The sequence below is a fragment of the Hesperophylax consimilis genome, chromosome 20 (assembly GCF_061612785.1).
Source record: "Hesperophylax consimilis isolate HC1 chromosome 20, BYU_Hcon_1.0, whole genome shotgun sequence".
Classification (NCBI taxonomy): Eukaryota; Metazoa; Arthropoda; class Insecta; order Trichoptera; family Limnephilidae; genus Hesperophylax; species Hesperophylax consimilis.
Genome location: NC_142855.1, coordinates 9,312,210 through 9,330,291, shown reverse-complemented (window position 1 = coordinate 9,330,291; position 18,082 = coordinate 9,312,210). Strand labels below are relative to the sequence as shown.

Below are 18,082 nucleotides of genomic sequence, written 5' to 3'. Positions count from 1 at the left end.
TGATCTTGCACAAACGACACCAATTGCTTGCAGGTGGGAATCTCAATTTCTCGAACTGAGAGCTCAAATGCTTGTGCAGTTTGCGACTCTAACTTCTGCAAAGCGCATTGTAGTAATATAAAATCCGAAAGGTCTTCTATTCCCAATTGTTTTAGTGCGGCGATAGATGCTGAATATTTTTCTATAAAAACTGTCAGATTGTTTGCGTTGTGAGCTACGGTTTTTGAATGAAATATGTTATTCAGGTAATAAGTGGCAAGAGATCGCTTATCTTGATATTTATTGACTAGCGTATCCCAGATTATTTTATATGTGTCTCCAGTTGGCACTAAACCTGACGTAACATTTTTCGCGGTTCCAGTTAATTTTCCAATTAAATATTGTACGCGTTGCGAATCAGATAGTTGTGAATTTAAATGAACATTTGTTTTGAATGTTTCATAAAATAGGTGCCAATTTTCCATCCGTCCATCAAACGTAGGTAATTCTATAGCGGGTAACTTAATAAAATTATTATTATTAGTCGTAGCAGCACACGCAGATGTAGATGTTTGCGGTTTTGTAGCTAAATTTGGTTTAAAATTATTTCGTGCGCGAATAATACGTGTGTATAATTCTTCAAACTGTTCCCAGCTTGAATAATCTGGTTCAGAATTCGGGTCTGACGTAAGAGTATTCTCGTTAATTTGATCAATAATTAATTCAAATTTATTTTTAATTTCTAAAATACTTTCAGATTCAGACATAAATGCTTCACCTGAGCGTGACGCTTCGAAATTAATTGGCAAATTATTTGCAAGCAAAACTAAATTTTGAACCCTTTTTAGAATAATATCTCTTTTACCTTTTAGTAAAACTAATTGTCTTTTTAGTTTGTCTTCCATTTTTAGAATTATTTGCAAACTAAAAGTTTAATTATTTATAAAATAATGCGCAAGAAACACAAGTGTACTGGGCGACAATTTGTACTGACGAATTATAGTGGAGAAGTTATTTTCCAAATAATTAAATATATTGTGCCATAAACTCAAGCGATGTTTACGTACGTACTTAGGTTGGCATTAATACATAGACGAATATATTACGCTGGAATATCTTTGCGATTTGCACCGAATAAATTTGCTACAACAACATCGATAAATAATTTAATTACCCAAAATATCAAAGAGTACCTATACCTAGGCATGTAATTTCAAATAGCGGGCGAGTATTGCTAACTGAATTCTTACACAAAATGAATGCGATTTGCGATTGAATAGGAATAAATGGTTCTAGAATTACCAAAATGTAATTCTCAATTTAAATAATGCGGCTCGAATAGGACCAAATGTTGCGGCGTGATTGGACTGTAATTGCGGTATTTTTGTGATATTGTTTGATTGACTTACCAATATCTCCAACTGTCGGCACCTTCCACTTTGCTCTGCTTTAATCACAGGTGGGGGTAATTGTTAGTATTGGAGGAGGTCAAGGAAAAGGAATAGTGATATTAGAATTGCGAAATGGTTCAATGCGTTATATATTGCTATTTTTATGCACTCTTCACGGCGTTCTTTGCGGTTTAACATTTGCCGTATACAGCGCGGCGCGGTGGGTTTTAACTCAATATAGGTTATGCGGAAAGCGGTTGCACTTGCGGCGCGGTTACTTAAACAACTGACTTGATGTAGGTAAACGCGCGGAACGCGGGCGGGAAACAACTCGAACCAAATACTATGCAACAATAACTGGCCCGAGCAGTTACTGTTAAAAAACTACATTACATCGATTTCGTATCTCATTCGGTGAAGAGATATTGCCTTGAGGCAAAGCTTAATCTTAAGCTAAATCACTATTTTGATTAATCTTTATAACGAATTGGTGTACATTTTGAATACCAAAAAATTGCTATAGATAAATTGAAGGTTTTCCTATCGTTTCGCTTGAGTAGAATATAAATAAAATAATAAATTACGCAATAAAAGATATAAATGTAAGCCACTAAAAAAATATTTTTTCATTAGAAATGTATGAACGCGTAAAGGAACCAACTTTTAAAAAATAACGTATTATAGCTAAGATTATCTGTGACAGTTTCACTTGATTAACTTTTTTGATTTCTTATAAAATTATCTACAAAATAAATAAAAACCAGTTTTGTGCTTGAAATCGAACGTTTCTAGACTCCGTTTGTCAAGCGATTTTAATACCTATTACCTACAATATAAGGTATACCAAGAATATACACCTTTTTGGCTTGTAGCTTCCTCTTAAGTATTCCTCAGGCGTTCCCGACTTCTACTTTTTCAGCGATATCGTTCGACTACTTTTCGAGTTTTGCCAACACAAACATATGCAAGCTGATTTTTTAATGAATATAATATACCTATAAACCTTCCGGAAGAAATTATCTAAATGATGAAAACCCTACTAAAATCAGTTTGGTAGTTTGGAAGAACTAAGCGCACAAACAGACAGACACGGATAGTGACTATATTTTATACTACTTAGAGATTTTGTGAATCTAAGTTTAAAATTGTATAAGATGTATCGAATTGTTTTTAACATTGATTATGTGATGTTTCAGATACAGTTGAGCCATGACTTTCTCCAAAGCAGTGCTGGTGGCAGCCTTGCTGGCGGCCTGTTGGGGCTGCACCCTCTCATACAAGATCCTGGTGCTGGTGCCTGTATTCGCCAGGAGTCACCACAACCTCGGTAGGGGGGTGGCAGACACCCTGCACGAAAGGGGACACGAGGTACTATCTATATATATAACCTAACACCTAACCCTAACACTAAAGCAGTGCTGGTGGCAGCCTTGCTGGCGGCCTGTTGGGGCTGCACCCTCTCATACAAGATCCTGGTGCTGGTGCCTGTATTCGCCAGGAGTCACCACAACCTCGGTAGGGGGGTGGCAGACACCCTGCACGAAAGGGGACTCGAGGTACTATCTATATATTTAACCCAACACCTAACCCTAACACTAAAGCAGTGCTGGCGGCCTGTTGGGGCTGCACCCTCTCATACAGGATCCTGGTGCTGGTGCCTGTATTCGCCAGGAGTCACCACAACCTCGGTAGGGGGGTGGCAGACACCCTGCACGAAAGGGGACACGAGGTACTATCTATATATATAACCTAACACCTAACCCTAACACTAAAGCAGTGCTGGCGGCCTGTTGGGGCTGCACCCTCTCATACAAGATCCTGGTGCTGGTGCCTGTATTCGCTAGGAGTCACCACAACCTCGGTAGGGGGGTGGCAAACACCCTGCACGAAAGGGGACACGAGGTACTATCTATATATATAACCTAACACCTAACCCTAACACAGAAGCAGTGCTGGTAAAGGCAAAAATCACCCATGCTAAGTAACAAAACGTGCTTGCCTCTTGGGGTGACCTATGAGTCCATCAACTCTACCTCAGACTGTTACTTGACTGTTAGACTACCGCTCGCTTCTTCCTTTAGACCATTATCTTGGTCATGATGCTTGGTGTCCTGTCATCTGTAATTCTATTCTATATATATATAAACGTTTCTTTGTTTGTCCCCTATTGATTCAAAAACTACTGGACCGATTTTGCTAAAAATTTCAAAGTTTGTTCTTACAGCTTATACATAAAATATAAATATAAATATATACATGTTAAATACAGTCAAGCCAAAAAAGTCTCCTATATTAAAATTGATTGGAGATGGAGTTTTATTGCATAACTGATAATAATCTTTAAAGGCAACAAATGCATTTGTCGAGAGACTTTTGCTCTATTTCAAACGAGTCGTGTTTTATTGAACGCCTTCTAACATTACTTTACACTTCACGTGTTAGAAGCCAATTAGAATTTAACACCACCATTTGGAGTCCTTACTACAGTGTACATGAGAATTCCCTTGAGCGAGTCCAACATAAATTTTTACGTTATATTAATTTTAAATTGTGAATATTCATAGAAAACATTAATTACCCCTCTCTGTTACAATTATTGGGACTCGATACATTAAAAGAAAGAAGAATTTGTTTTGACCTATTTTATTTATTTAAAATCGTTACCAACCTGTTGAATTCCCCTGAACTTCTTTCGTTAATATGTTTCCATGTACCTAGTCGATCAGTTCGTTTCAAATGACCCTATCATTGCAACAATACAGGATCTAACGCTCAACTCAATTCCATAATGAATCGCCTACATGTACTTGGTAATAAATATGTTTTGGATGTACCTATAAACATTGCTAGTTTAACCTCATACAAACACTACTTAATTAAAACTGTCTGTCAGCGCTTCTCAGATTGACTATAATCAAATACAGTTTTAAAGTATTAATTTCTTAACACTCATAATATAATATCCGGGATTTATAATATGTTGTATTGTATTTATAATAACCTACTCATTGTACTTTTTTATGTTGATACTACTATTTCTACTGTTCTCTTTTATGTATTTTATATTTATTCATTTTTTTATATATGTATATTCTGTATTCATATGTAAAACAATTGTTATTCTTTTGTAAAAGCCGCTATAATCGGCGTTAATAAATAAGTTCGTATTAATATATCTCCCTTTTAAATAACATGTGAACGCTTACTACGGGGACTTGACGCATTATCTCGGCACTGAAATGAGATACGGAGTTGAATTCATGTCGATATAATGCACTTTTTTAACAGTAACATTGCCTAAGAAAGATATGTACATGAAACAATAAATTAATTGTTTTTTTTTCAGATTACGTTTGTCAGTTGTTTTCCCTCTGCAAAATCCCCCCACAGAGAAATTGGACTTCCAGAACTCTTGGCCCTGAAAGGTAAATATACCTTGATATTAAAAGTTCTCCAATAATGTTATTTTATTTTAAGTTATTTTACCAACTATCGCGTCGGCGCCATTTTGTGTTATATTGATGTTTGATTATTTTTAAATGAGAAACCGCGCTAGAGTCCCGACTGCTCCAACCAACCGTCTAGAGCAGAGGTTCCCAAACTTTTTTTGCCCCGTAGACCCCTGCCTGCCGAATATTGAATTTTCCTAAAACTATTAACGTCCCATGTTATAATCGTTTATTTTTTCGTAAAAAGATTCGCTGCACTTGCCTGTCCAACAACCGGGTGGCGGTATAGTTCCTCTGTCTTTACATTGTGCAGACAGGGGCACCCTTGTGAAGTATTACACCAAATGAAAATGAAGCAGGATAAGCAACGGGAATTTCTTTCTATAGCTGGCCTTACAGAACTGCCCCTTAAGTTATTTGTCAGTGCTTATTCCGGTCAGTTCTTCTTGTCATACGATATCCGATTCTTCGACGTTCCATTTCCATAGTTGAAATGTCCTCAAACTTAGTTTTAAAGTCTGTGTGAAGTACATTTAAATGTTGATAAACGTTTTTCAAAAACATGTTGGGGAACTAGGAAAATATGCAATGTTTTGCTTTAATATATAAATGTGCAATGTTTTGCTTGAATATATTAATTCTGACGAGAAAAGGAACGTAGACTCTATTTATACACCTCAATAAACAACTTAACGAAATATAAAAATACAAATATCAAATAAGTAATTTCTCAGTCTATTATATTTGTGTTAGGTGTATTGTGTCATTTACGTAACTCCTAAATGTTGAGTTGAGGTAAATGGGGATCCGCTCGTATGTACCCCCATTTGAATCTTGTGGACCCCTAAATTTTTTTCTCGTTGACATACACCCCCAGCAAACCGATATCGACCCCTGGGGGTCCATATAGACCACTTTGGGAACCTCTGGTCTAGAGCCTGTGAGACTATGGCATCCCCAACCGGGGTATCTACCTGGCTATTCAGATCTGGTCACCAAACACAGCCAAAGCCATTTCAAGCAACATTTTAATTGTCAATGGTGGTCTTACAGCAGGGCAATACTGTGAAATATATCTTATAATTATTTTAAGTGTGTAATTTGTTAAATAACACAAATTAATCGAATAAAATTTTTCTTGGATTTGAACTGGCGACCTCCGGCTTGCTAATCGAGAGCCACACCCCTCGAGCATGGAGGCCGTTAAGGTTTCGATTTCCTATCAGAATTTAATATAATAAAACAATTGAGTTAAATATTAATACAGTCTGCATTCCTTGCAATAACAGTGTGAATTATTATTCCCGTGCGGGAAGTATGAAGGGGTGTGGCGGCTGTTGATGTCACCCGAATCCTTCCGACTGCGAACGAAGTCAACGAACGTGTCGAAGGTGACCGGTGACAAATGCTCCTTAAATTTTTCACATTAATAATTGTTATATCTCTGCTTTACTTGCAGATTTCTGTGTTGGAAACTCTTTGATAAAGTAAAAGGTTATTTTACTATAATTGTGTTTATTTACGCAACAATTGATAAGTCTGGATTTAACTACACTGTTCATTACCCGAGGGTTGGTAATTCTCTGTTTCTAGAAGCTTGTTGTCTGTCAATAATATCCCACAGGCAATTGCTACACTCTAGCGTCATCTGTCGGACTCTGGAGTAAGCTTTATGACTAGTGCCATCTATCGCTTGAATACACAACTTATTACCATACATCACAATAATAAAAAAGAAATAATAATAAATTATATAATGCTATTAAATATAGAATTACACATATTATCAAGAAAGAAAGGGACAGTGTACTAGAGTAGAACAGTGCGTCAGTTGTGGGAGAGAGGTGTGGGAGGGAAGTGTGAGATAAGTGAAGTAATGGGGACAGACTTAGAATTAATCTGAAGGTTAAATTTAATTGGTTATTAATGATTTCAACCTTTGTGTTAAGTTTTGATTGGAAGGAACTTGTAAATGATAACACAACAGAAACTTTAAAAGGACTCTTGACTTTTATTTGCTCTATTCCCAATTACATTGTGAATATCAGGAGATCCAAACTACCCAAGACAGACCAAGGAGGTTGTCTTTACTTATTAAAAGCGTTAGCGAAAAAGAGGAAGGTACAATGAAAATCAAATCTTTTATAATCTACTTGGGAGTTTGCACCTACCGACATCTATGTATAATTTTTACAACTAATTATCTTGGTTACATACAATTCAATTTTATCTACTTGGAGAGGTGTGAGTCCTAGATAAAAACTGTATTATTCAATTTTAAACACTTTGAATTTACCGATTTTTATATTTCCAAAGCTTCTAAATTGTTTAGTCTGAAACCAATTCCATATTCGTGTAGGACTTTAATTCCTGTATCACGGTTAAAAGTAAGATCTTCAATAATTAAATTTTCGGCCAATTCTTGAACTCGAAAAACTTGAGAAAATAAATTGAGTTATATGTAAATAGAGTCTATATTCCTAGAATGAAAGATGTGGCAAGTTACTCGTCGTTAATAAGCATTTTAAATATTCAAACTTGAGATTTAGACAGATGACAAATAAACGATGTAAAACCTTTTTAAATTAAAATTATTAAACTCAATCTCCACTTACCTACGATAATTTACTTAATAATATTATTTCATTTTGCTGATACGCTAATATTTTATTTCACAATAAGTTTAATAGTAATGGAGTTGTTTTTAATTTAAAATAAGTTAATCCTTTCTTCTCTCCTAATAAGAACCCAATAGAGCTGTAAATAAGTTTATTTTTTATTTTATATTATAGAAACAAACAGTACATGATTTAGAGAGATGAAACAATATACAGGAATAAGATATTTCATGTTGAGTACCTATGATATGTTTCCTTGTAATGTCTGCTAAGTGGTATGTTTATTCCTTAATTACCAGGTGACGTGTGTAGTTTATAAGTGTGTGTGTTGTGACGTGTGTAATGTATGTGTGAGTGTTTGTGTGTGTCTGTATGTATGCGCATTGAATAGTTTAAATTATTGACATGATGCCACGTTTGAATTTGGGCAGTGAATCCGAATAATGTCGATTATAGAGTTAAGACAAATATTATTAAGAAATTGGCGAATTAGATGCTGCATTTGTTTTATAATTTAGCGTGTGGAATAGCATTGTATGTAGTGTACGTCTCAAAGGTATGTTAAAGTTAATAACGGACAGAAGTTCAGTACAGTCAATGTCATTGTTTAAAAGTCTGTGTATAAACATTGAGTCAGCTACTGCTCGTCTTCGCTGCAAAGTTTCAAATGTACACTCAAAGTTATTGTTGAATTCGTAGGTAATTTATTTTATAAATTTGTTTTGGATACGTTCTATACTATCTATGTAAAGTTTATATTGTGGATTCGTGTTGGTATAATGGATGACATGTTGTGGAAGTTAGTTCCATGCTTGTACTACTCTATATTAGTAGAATGGATGACATGTTGTGGAAGTTTGTTCCATGCTTCCACTACTGTACTTGCAAGAAAGTGTTTTCTAGAATTGTGTGCAGAGGTGTCCACGGAAATTTATATTGAAAAATTTTTGGATGACTATTGTGTCCAGATAAAATTTTGAAAGTCTCAACATTCAACAACAACATTCTTTTGACATTGTTAATCTTAGTTTCTTGAGTCTATTTTCATATTGCCGGTCTTTCAAAGCTCTTGGCATTTTTATATACGTCTCATTCCAACTATGTTTTGCATTCCCCAATAAATACGTACGAACTGATGATTTTTATGATAATATTTTGTGTAGATGGTCGAATTGACAGTATTCAATTATAAAAATTGACAAAACACATGATATAATGTTTGCAGACGATAGCATGATCAACTTCGAGTTGGACAGTTCATCCAAGTTGAGTATGATAATGACTCTGAACACCAGAATCCCGAACATGGTGGAGGAGGGACTGAAGAACAAGGACTTCCAGAAGCTGCTGAACGATCCAAAAGAGAAGTTCGACTTGGTTGTATCTGATCACTTCTTGAACGAGGTGTTCCACGCGTAAGACAATTTCTATATCATTTCAACAATAGGCCATACGTGACCACCCAATCAGAAAATATAGCGTATTTATTTGTTGAATATCAACGGTATTAATACTATATGGTCGGGCATTTTACCGCCAAATTGGAGGCGAAGCGCGGGTGTTTTTTTTTAAATTTTAGCGCCGAAATTAGACTTTCACTTTAATGTGTGATAGCGTTCGAAACACTTTCCTTTATGCAGGGGCACATTGCAACTTGCACATGTACCGCGTTTCACTGCGTAGTTTGTGAGTGGAACATACGCGACAACGATTTAATTTTTTTATTGTGTTTGTTCTGTCAATACAAACTCATTGTATTGACAGGTAGATAGATTGGGTACCGCCGACAATAGAAAAACATGACCCCGCACCCATTTAGAACCCCTTGTTTACAAGTTTCTCGCTCCTGACCGCTTTGCGCAACAAAACGAGTGAACTTGTCTCCCGCGTCTTACTGTAAAAAGGCGTTTGACGAGTTTTCTCGTTTCCCGCAAAGAATATGTTAATATACCATACAGCATAATTCATATCACAGAATAACATTTACAATGACAGAAAGTATAACATTAATACTAGAAGGAGATACAAGTACAAACAAAATATTATCAACAAGTATGAGTAGACTTACATTATATCAGTAATGATTTAGAAGATATGATAGTATAGCCTTCTTTACCTAGCTTCTGTGCAGTTAAGCACAGAAGCTAGGTAAAGAAGCTACGCTACATCTGCGTACCTATTACTAACTTCATGTATTCTAGGTACAAGCGAGTGTTTGAAATGCTCAGTCTTGGAATTGTTTTTATTAAACAGGATTTTAGAACGAGTAGCTCTAATGGGTACATGAAATTCAATGAGGTTAATTAAATCAGTGCTGTCTACACTACCATTAAAATTTTTAACATAAATATTAAGTCGGATATAATTCTTCGATCTGAGAGTATTAATAAATTTATTTTTTTCATTAAGGCGATGCACTACGTCGTGTAATATTTTAAATTGAGCCGCTATCAATAACAACCTTTACGTAGATGGCGATAAGGTTTAAATTCCCGCTTAACACCATCCGCCTGTTTTGATTTATGCGAGAAAAAAACATGGCCAAAAAGTTCCTTTTATTTTATTTTGTGGATGTTCAGGCATAAATATTAAATTTCTTACGATCATTTTATAAATAACTTAATTTGCCACATTATACAATAAAATCATAACCGAAAATGGGTACGTAAGTAAAAGATTTTGAACTTTAAAGCAGTTTTCATAGGCTTTATACATTATTTTTTCTGGGCTTATAAAAAGACATTTCTCAAAAATACTCGATTATTTCAAAGGCCAAGTTGTATTCTACTCGCAATATTTAATTAAAGCATCTGAAACATTTCTAGGCGACCAAATTTTCAAACCAAAAACACATGATTTTGCATTTCTACGTATGACATCGCCTTAAGTAATTATAGTTTATACTTTCAATGGGAATACCGAGTTTAAAGTTAAGGTGTCTTAGAAATTTGTGTTGAATTTTTTCTATTAAATCTGAATGTATTTTATAATGTGGGGACCAGATCGAGGAATTATATTTGACTTGACTTTAAACTAAAGATGTATACAAAATTTTCAACGTTGAAATATTTATACTGGAGATAGTACGAGTATACAACTGCTGACCCTGTACTAATCGCAAGTACGCCCCACTATTGAATGTGGCAGCCACCTCTTGGCTGGAGCCCAAAAATACCTAAAAAAAACCCTCGACTCTGTGCGGAAGTGGGAGGTTCGTTTGATAGATTGCCTATCATAACAAACGGATTGTAATCTTTATGCAGTTCTCGTTCTTTGGCCTCTGTGTTTTCTCCCTCAAGTGCCCAGGTTCTCTTTCTTCTCCTCAAAAAGACCCTCTATCTCCTCACAGAATCCCCAATGATGACATAAGCCCTGAGTTTGAGGAGTTGATGTTAAAAAATGTAGTATTTGCGCTTCTACGTATCTTTTACATAGGACCCACCACAAACATGTTCTTCTTTAATCAATTTAAATTTAATTCAATTCAGTTATTTTTAAAATTTGGCATTTTCACGAGCATTTGTTTCCTCAGGCTATCTGCCTAGTAAAGCTAGGAACTAATATGAGGCTGCCGGACTCATAATTAATCATAACCTAAGATCGTCACATCATATCAAACACATATTCAAGGTTTGTCCAGGTCTGGGCGGCTGATGCGTCTTCTGCGTGGCGGGCCGGATCGAAGGAGACTGGTTGATGGAGGCCTTCTTACCTCACTCTCTCGACCAATCGCCTTACATTACAAAGAAAACTATCTTATACTAGAAACACATTCAAAAAAATAAGTTTCAACAACCACAAACTAGTTACGTATGAGCGTACATACATAAAAACATAAAACTCCGTCGATAAGTACAAGCTTTGGACAGAGATTGATTTATTTTATTTAGTTCCTTTAATATAACGTAATTTGAAAACAGTCTATTTTATTTACATTACTAATTTGTCTTATGACATTCTAAAATGGGGGACTCTAAAAAAAATTCTTAACGTAACTAGCATTTAATTGAAAACTTATTACGATACGTCATTTTGCAGCATCGCAGTTAGGTTCAACTGCCCATTTGTACTGTTATCTCCCACCACGCTGTCGCACGTCTTGGCGAGGGACACCGGCAACCCAGTTTCGCCCGGAACCATCCCCAACGTGTTCCTCAGTTCCACGGGCGAGATGACCCTCATGCAGCGTGTCGCCAACACCGCCATGGCCGTGATGATGGAACTAATGAACACGTAAGTCATCCATCAAACCAGGGTTGGTATCAGAAATCTATTGTGGACTGCTGGCCTCATCTCCTTTGACAATTCTCCATACACTCTTCAGTGTAGATTGTGTGTACACAAACAAATGCAATTTATATGTGTTGGGAAATAAGAGCTTCATAGATGCGCGCACAGATGGCAGTGCATAGAGCTTGCGTGGAAGTCCGCAAGGTGGAGCTAGTGGCCAGTAGTCGCCATGGCCATTTTTAAGGCTCTCAGAGAAACTTTCTGTTTCAGATTCCAATTAGCAAGCTTTTAGTTAGGTCGACTATCGAGTCACCATTATAATACGTGGAGTATTAATAAAACCCTGATTAATCTAAAAGTACCACTTATTTATTAACTCCTTCTAAGACGAGTTGGAGACCTGTTTGTACGAACACAACAATATGATATCATCTTTAAACTCGATTATTCCTCATATGTCAGGCTATACATAAAATTATTGAATACTACTTAAAACAAAAAACTGAAACTATTATAACGTGGTTTAAAAGTTATTTATTCAAAAGAAGAACAATCAGTTCAAATTTCAAACATTTTTAATTTTTTACGGCGTTCCACAAGGCTTGCATTTGGGACTAGTGCTGTTCTCTGTTTTAATTAATGGCATTATTAGTTCAATAGTTTAAACTAAACAAGTTGTGTAAACTATAGGTTTTTCTCAAATTCCAGGTTCGTGTTCACACCGACGCAAGAAGCTCTGTACAAAAAGTATTTCCCCGCAGAAGCAGCCAGATTGCCGTTCTCTGAGTTGAGGCACCGAGTGTCAGCTGTCCTCATCAACACGCACTCCTCCATTGGGATACCTCGCCCCCTACTGCCAAATGCCATCGAGGTTGGGGGCTATCACATCGGACCCGTCAAACCACTGCCTAAAGTGAGTTTTAAATTTAAACATAAAAGAGTAGAAATACCAGTTAGGGCAGATGATCAGTTCTCCAATAATACCCGTACGAAGAAACGCCACGTCACCCCCGAGTCGCCAGATAATCAATATTGTAAATCTTCGCTCTCCTTTTTCAGATCGATTTTTATTAAATACTGAGTGTACTATTTTGTTATTGTTTAATGATCATGCAGCATTCTGTTCATGCGCTCATATCTGATTTCAATATATGTTTACAGCAATTGAGATTTTTCCAATTTAAAAAACGGTTATCCTTTCTTATTTATTTATTTACTACACGCCCAGTGGGCTTTTCTTAAAAAAATTACAAGCTATTTGTATCAAATTAATCGCTTAAAAATTAATACAATAAAGAAAACTGTAAAGATAATGACAAAAAAGGTCGCAAAAAAACACAGAACAAAATTCATAGTTAAAAATGTGAACTGGAACTAAAAATCCTCACGCATATAATTGAATTTAAAAGATTCAACAAAACAAAATAGTAGAAGCGAAGAAGTTATATGGGTACATAGGTCTATTTGTGTCTAGAATAGAAATTATAGAAAATACAACATTTATACTGATTAGTTTTGAGATGAAATATATCACCCAGATCAGAAAGACTGTGAAGTGTCGGAATCGGAGAATTTTGGTAAGCTAGTGTCCTGGTGTTATTGAAGTAAAAAGGTAAGAAATGTCGGCATGATTTTTTGGGAACATGGATATTGATAAAGTGAAGTAATTCGGGACAGTCAATTTTAAAATGTAGTATTCTTTTTAACAGTATTAAATCTGGGCTTATTCTTCTTTCTTAAAGTTTCAATTGAGACATTTTATCCAGGAGATAATTGTAATCAATGTTTTGTATAGGAATATTTAATTTATAGTTTATAAATCTTAGAAACTTCTGTTGAATCTTTTCAATGTTATCTGAATGAATATTGAAAAATGGAGACCATAACGTAGAGTTGACATCTGACAAGGGTTTTATATAACATAATAAATGTTTCGAAATTATTGAAAGCCAAGAAGAGTCTTTAGGGCCTTGTTGATAATAATATGACGTACACAGGTGAGTTTACTGTCGAACATAATGCTTAGATCATCTTATCTCCAAATGGAATCTAATAGAGATTTAAATAGGTTTATATTAGTAGAATGGATGAAATGTTGTGGAAGTTAGTTCCATTCTTCCATTAATCTACTTGCAAGGAAGTGTTTACTAGAATTGAGTGCAAAAGGCGTCCACTAAGATTTAAATTATTGATTTACAATGATAATCAAAATCCTGTTTGCTCACCCACTAGGATCTGCAAGAGATCCTCGACAACGCCAAGCACGGAGTCATCTTCTTCAGCATGGGAAGTAACCTCAAGAGCAAGCTGCTTCCCGCGGAGACCAGGGAAGCCATCCTCCGGTCGCTGTCCAAGCTGAAGCAGACCGTACTCTGGAAGTTTGAGACCGACCTGCCCGGCAAGCCAGACAACGTCATCATCAGGGACTGGCTGCCGCAGATGGCCATATTAGGTAAGTCTCAAATGTTAAATCCCAGGGTGGTATTTGGCCTCTTTTACAAATGTTATCCTATGGCTGTGATCCCGCGCCATTCGTATCAGTCCTCAACCCATTCCATCTAGTTCAAATCCTCTTTTACGAACCCAGCACACCTCTTCCTCGAACAATCTCTTAGTAGTCTCTTAACGATTGATTTGAATTCCAGCCCACAAGAACGTCCGCATCTTCATTTCTCACGGAGGCCTGCTGAGCTGCATTGAGGCCGCAAGCACCGGAGTGCCAATCTTGGCCATTCCCATCTTCGGAGACCAGCACTACAACGCCAAGGCCACGGAGCAGAGAGGCAATGGTCTTGCGCTTCAGTACAGCAACCTGACAGAGGCTACTTTGACCGCCACGCTAAACGAATTGCTGACCAATGACAAGTGAGTGACAATGGACATTAAAATATGGTCAATGTTATTGATACAGTCTGCATAACTCCCATTACCAGTAAAGCCATTAGCCCTGTACTGTCTTCTTAATGAAATTCAAAGGGCAGTCATTGGATGTTTGGCCAAATCTGTTTGTTCTGCAAAATGGTAAACGCAGACGAGCCTTCTTCCTATTGAGATATAGTTGGCTTTCCCATCGTCTCCAGAAATGAATAGATATTCTTCATCATCTTCACATTTCCTAGAGCTACTAGTTTTTGCTTTTTACTTCCCACAACTGAATGTGTCGATTGACTTTGAAGTGACAGTATCTGTTAATAGTCCTATTAGATCTCTCAATAAGTTTCTTTCTACAGCGAGTAGTTGTTCCGCGCGTTTGGGATTTAGATGTTCGCTGTACTAACTAACTAACCATCACGCCATTTCTCACCGGGAGTACCTAAATTAAAATATAGTAGACAGAACACCGCGAAAATTATGTGGTAGAGTGTTGCGAAGCGTATGCCCAGATAAGGAATGCATTTGTTCACTTTTGGCCAATTTTTTGACTTGTAAATGATTTTTCCCAAAAGAGAAACCATAGATCATTGAACTGAGATGAGTATATATATATGTTGTAACGGGTTTATTAAATAAATGCACAATTTGAACGGTGAACACAATTAGTCATCACTTTTCGTACAGTCAATTTGCAAGTATGACGCGTATTTATAGCAGTACAACAATATTTTTTTAGATATTATTCTTATGATAATTTGGACGTCGTCAGAGGGTATTTTTTTTTAAATAATAGGTAAAATAAACATAACACAAAAGTAATACAAATAACTGTTTCATGTCAAAAATTCACATTTACAATGTAGTGATAATCTCTAAGGTACAAACAAATAACATTTTAACTAAAATTCATTCAGAAATAAAGAAATAATCTAGGATAATAAATCTTTAAAAATTCGCCATACTAGTCGAAAACATGTCCGTCACTACCAGTGTTAATTTGAATGAACATTGAAATTCATTTACAATATTCTGGCAAATGACTGGACAGTGAATTGAACTGATGTTATTATTATAGAACACATCCTAATGCGTTAAAATATTTGTAATTCGAGTAGAAAATATTGATATCTCACCTTAAATTAAGTAATCAATGACTGCAGAAATTCGATGAAACTCACAATCAGCAAATGTCAAAATATTTATCGTTGTTGTGGCGGGAATAAGGATTTCAACAGAGCGGAAACAATAGACGCCACAGAAAAGATTACAAGCTATAAGAAAACCAAAACATGGCTTTTCTAAATCGCTACCGTTACGGTAAAAAAATCACAAAGTTCATGTTAATTTGAATTAACACTGGGGTTGAAAGGGGTAACAAGCACTTTATGGGTTCACCGAGGAACAGGTTACACCTGTACTGTTTCTCCCAAAGAAACACAATATGTTCCCTTAACCCAGTGGTCGGCAAAGTGCGGCTCTGACACAAATGCTAAGGTCGCTCTGCTGTTTTTAAACTCCTGAAATAATTCCTATATTGACAAACACCATTTCAAAACAACAATTTGAAATATGAGGGAAGCATTTCTCAGCAGGTTTCAGAAGTTTAAAAACCGCAGAGAGACCTTAGCATTCGTCAAAAATCCTCTTATTGACATTGGTAACTTTGAAATACAATTGCAGGATTTAAAAAAAAAAACAAGGAAATATGGAGGTCTAAATTTCAACGTATTTGTATTGATTTGGAAATATTGGAGAAGAACAAGTGTGATCTTAGTTCACAACACAAGTGGTCTGTTTTGAAAGACCTGGAGAAGGAAGACATGATCATTTTCAACGTCTGGAATAGTTTTCCTGACTCTTACGATCAGCTGAAAAAACTCGCGTTTGCTGTTTTTTCTCTTTTTGATGCTACATATTCATGCGAACAATCTTTTTCAAGCATGAACTTTATCAAGAGTAAACTGAGAAGTCGTCTTATTGATGAGAACCTGGAATCATGCTTAAAATTAAAAACAACAACATAAAAACCTGACTTACTGACATTTTCCGAGAAGATGCAAAGTAATTGTTCGCATTAAGTGTTTGTCAGTCATTGACACGATTTAAATTTATACATAGGTATCTTACTTTCATATTATTGTCTATCAACGGATATTTTTATTAAGGGTGAAATCACGTTTTATTCAGTGTACCCATGAATTAATGAAGGTCTAAAATTATAACAAAGGTTTACTAAATTAAAAAAACAGATTTGGCTCTCAGAATTTTTTTGAATCGTTGTAATGTATCTACATATTTGGCTCTTTGGCCAATAAGTTTGCCGACCACTGCCTTAACCCTTTGTTTTACAAAGACGGTTTGAAGGAGTATTTTCTCTCTCTGGGTTAGCTGATCTCCGAAGCAGACGGTTTATGATGCGTTCTTGAGCTAGACCTGCCAGAGGTAGTCGAAATTAGGTTAGTTACTTTTTAGAGTAAAACATTACCCTTTATCGGTCATCACGGCTGTGACATCCCTTGGAAACTAACCAATAGCATCCCTCGTTCTAATTAGTAATCAACGCTTGGAATTAGTGTGATAATTAAATGGTTTGTTATAATTTTAAATTTTAACTATTTCAGATATACGAAGAAGGCACAGGAAGTCTATCGCCTGTTTAACGACCGTCCGGTCTCCCCTCGCGAACTTCTGACCTTCAACATAGAGCACGTGATCCGTACTGGTGGAGCAGCTCACCTGTCCTCACCTAAAGTCAGCCTGTGTTCCTTATTACTGCTGGACGTTGCAGCAGTTGTTCTCTTACCACCTCTGTTACTCCTGCTGGCTCTGTTGTGCTACTGCAAAAAGCGCTGTTGTTCAAAGGCGACAAAAGTAGAAGAAAAAACCACAAAAAATCAGAAAAAACAGAAAAAAAACTGAAAATATTGATACATTTACAAAAAGCTAATACAATAAAAATTTAAAAAATAACTTATATCATTGATGTCGCTATTCCAAATTCCTGTAATATTCAAAAACCTATTTCTGAAAAAATACACAGATTTAGGAAATAGATTAAAAGAATTTGGCATTCTCAGACTATAAAAATATTACCATTTGTTATTTCGTCTACTGGCATTAAACCTAGCTCTCTCATTCAAAATTTAGGCGTATTACATCTGTCAAAAGAATTTATATATAAAAATGCAAAAATTAGTCATTTTAAATACATGTAGGATTACGATTTTTTTTTTAAATATTTATGTTGAGGGATCAGTAGGATTTATAGGCCCTGTTAGAAGTTCTACCGAGCCGAACCCTCTGATATGAAAATATCTGGAGTCGGTGAATTATTTTCCCATTTGATCTCTGGTGAGTTGACGTGTTGTTCTTGTATTGTTTTGTATTTATTTTGCTTATATAATGCACTTGCATAATGTGGATTGACTAGATGATCATTTGTGGAAAAGTGTGTGGAAGGGTTTAGTTTTTCCTGTGGGAAGATTTAACTCAGGCAAGTCGGAAAATAAAAGTTCAGTTTCATAATAAGAATTGCCGAAGA

General features: G+C 35.9%; 1 protein-coding gene across 1 annotated transcript; it reads left to right on the top strand.

Moving 5' to 3' along the window:
• The first annotated feature begins 2,579 nt into the window (after nt 1–2,579).
• Nucleotides 2,580–17,472, top strand: LOC149414027 (UDP-glycosyltransferase UGT5-like). Its single transcript, XM_089644092.1, has 10 exons — nt 2,580–2,697; nt 2,784–2,885; nt 3,145–3,272; nt 4,717–4,795; nt 8,663–8,852; nt 11,476–11,670; nt 12,376–12,580; nt 13,900–14,119; nt 14,313–14,532; nt 17,163–17,472. The coding sequence occupies exons 1-10, from the start codon at nt 2,580–2,582 to the stop codon at nt 17,458–17,460; spliced, it is 1,755 nt and encodes a 584-aa protein (XP_089500218.1). The 3' UTR covers nt 17,461–17,472.
• The last annotated feature ends 610 nt before the right edge of the window (nt 17,473–18,082 follow it).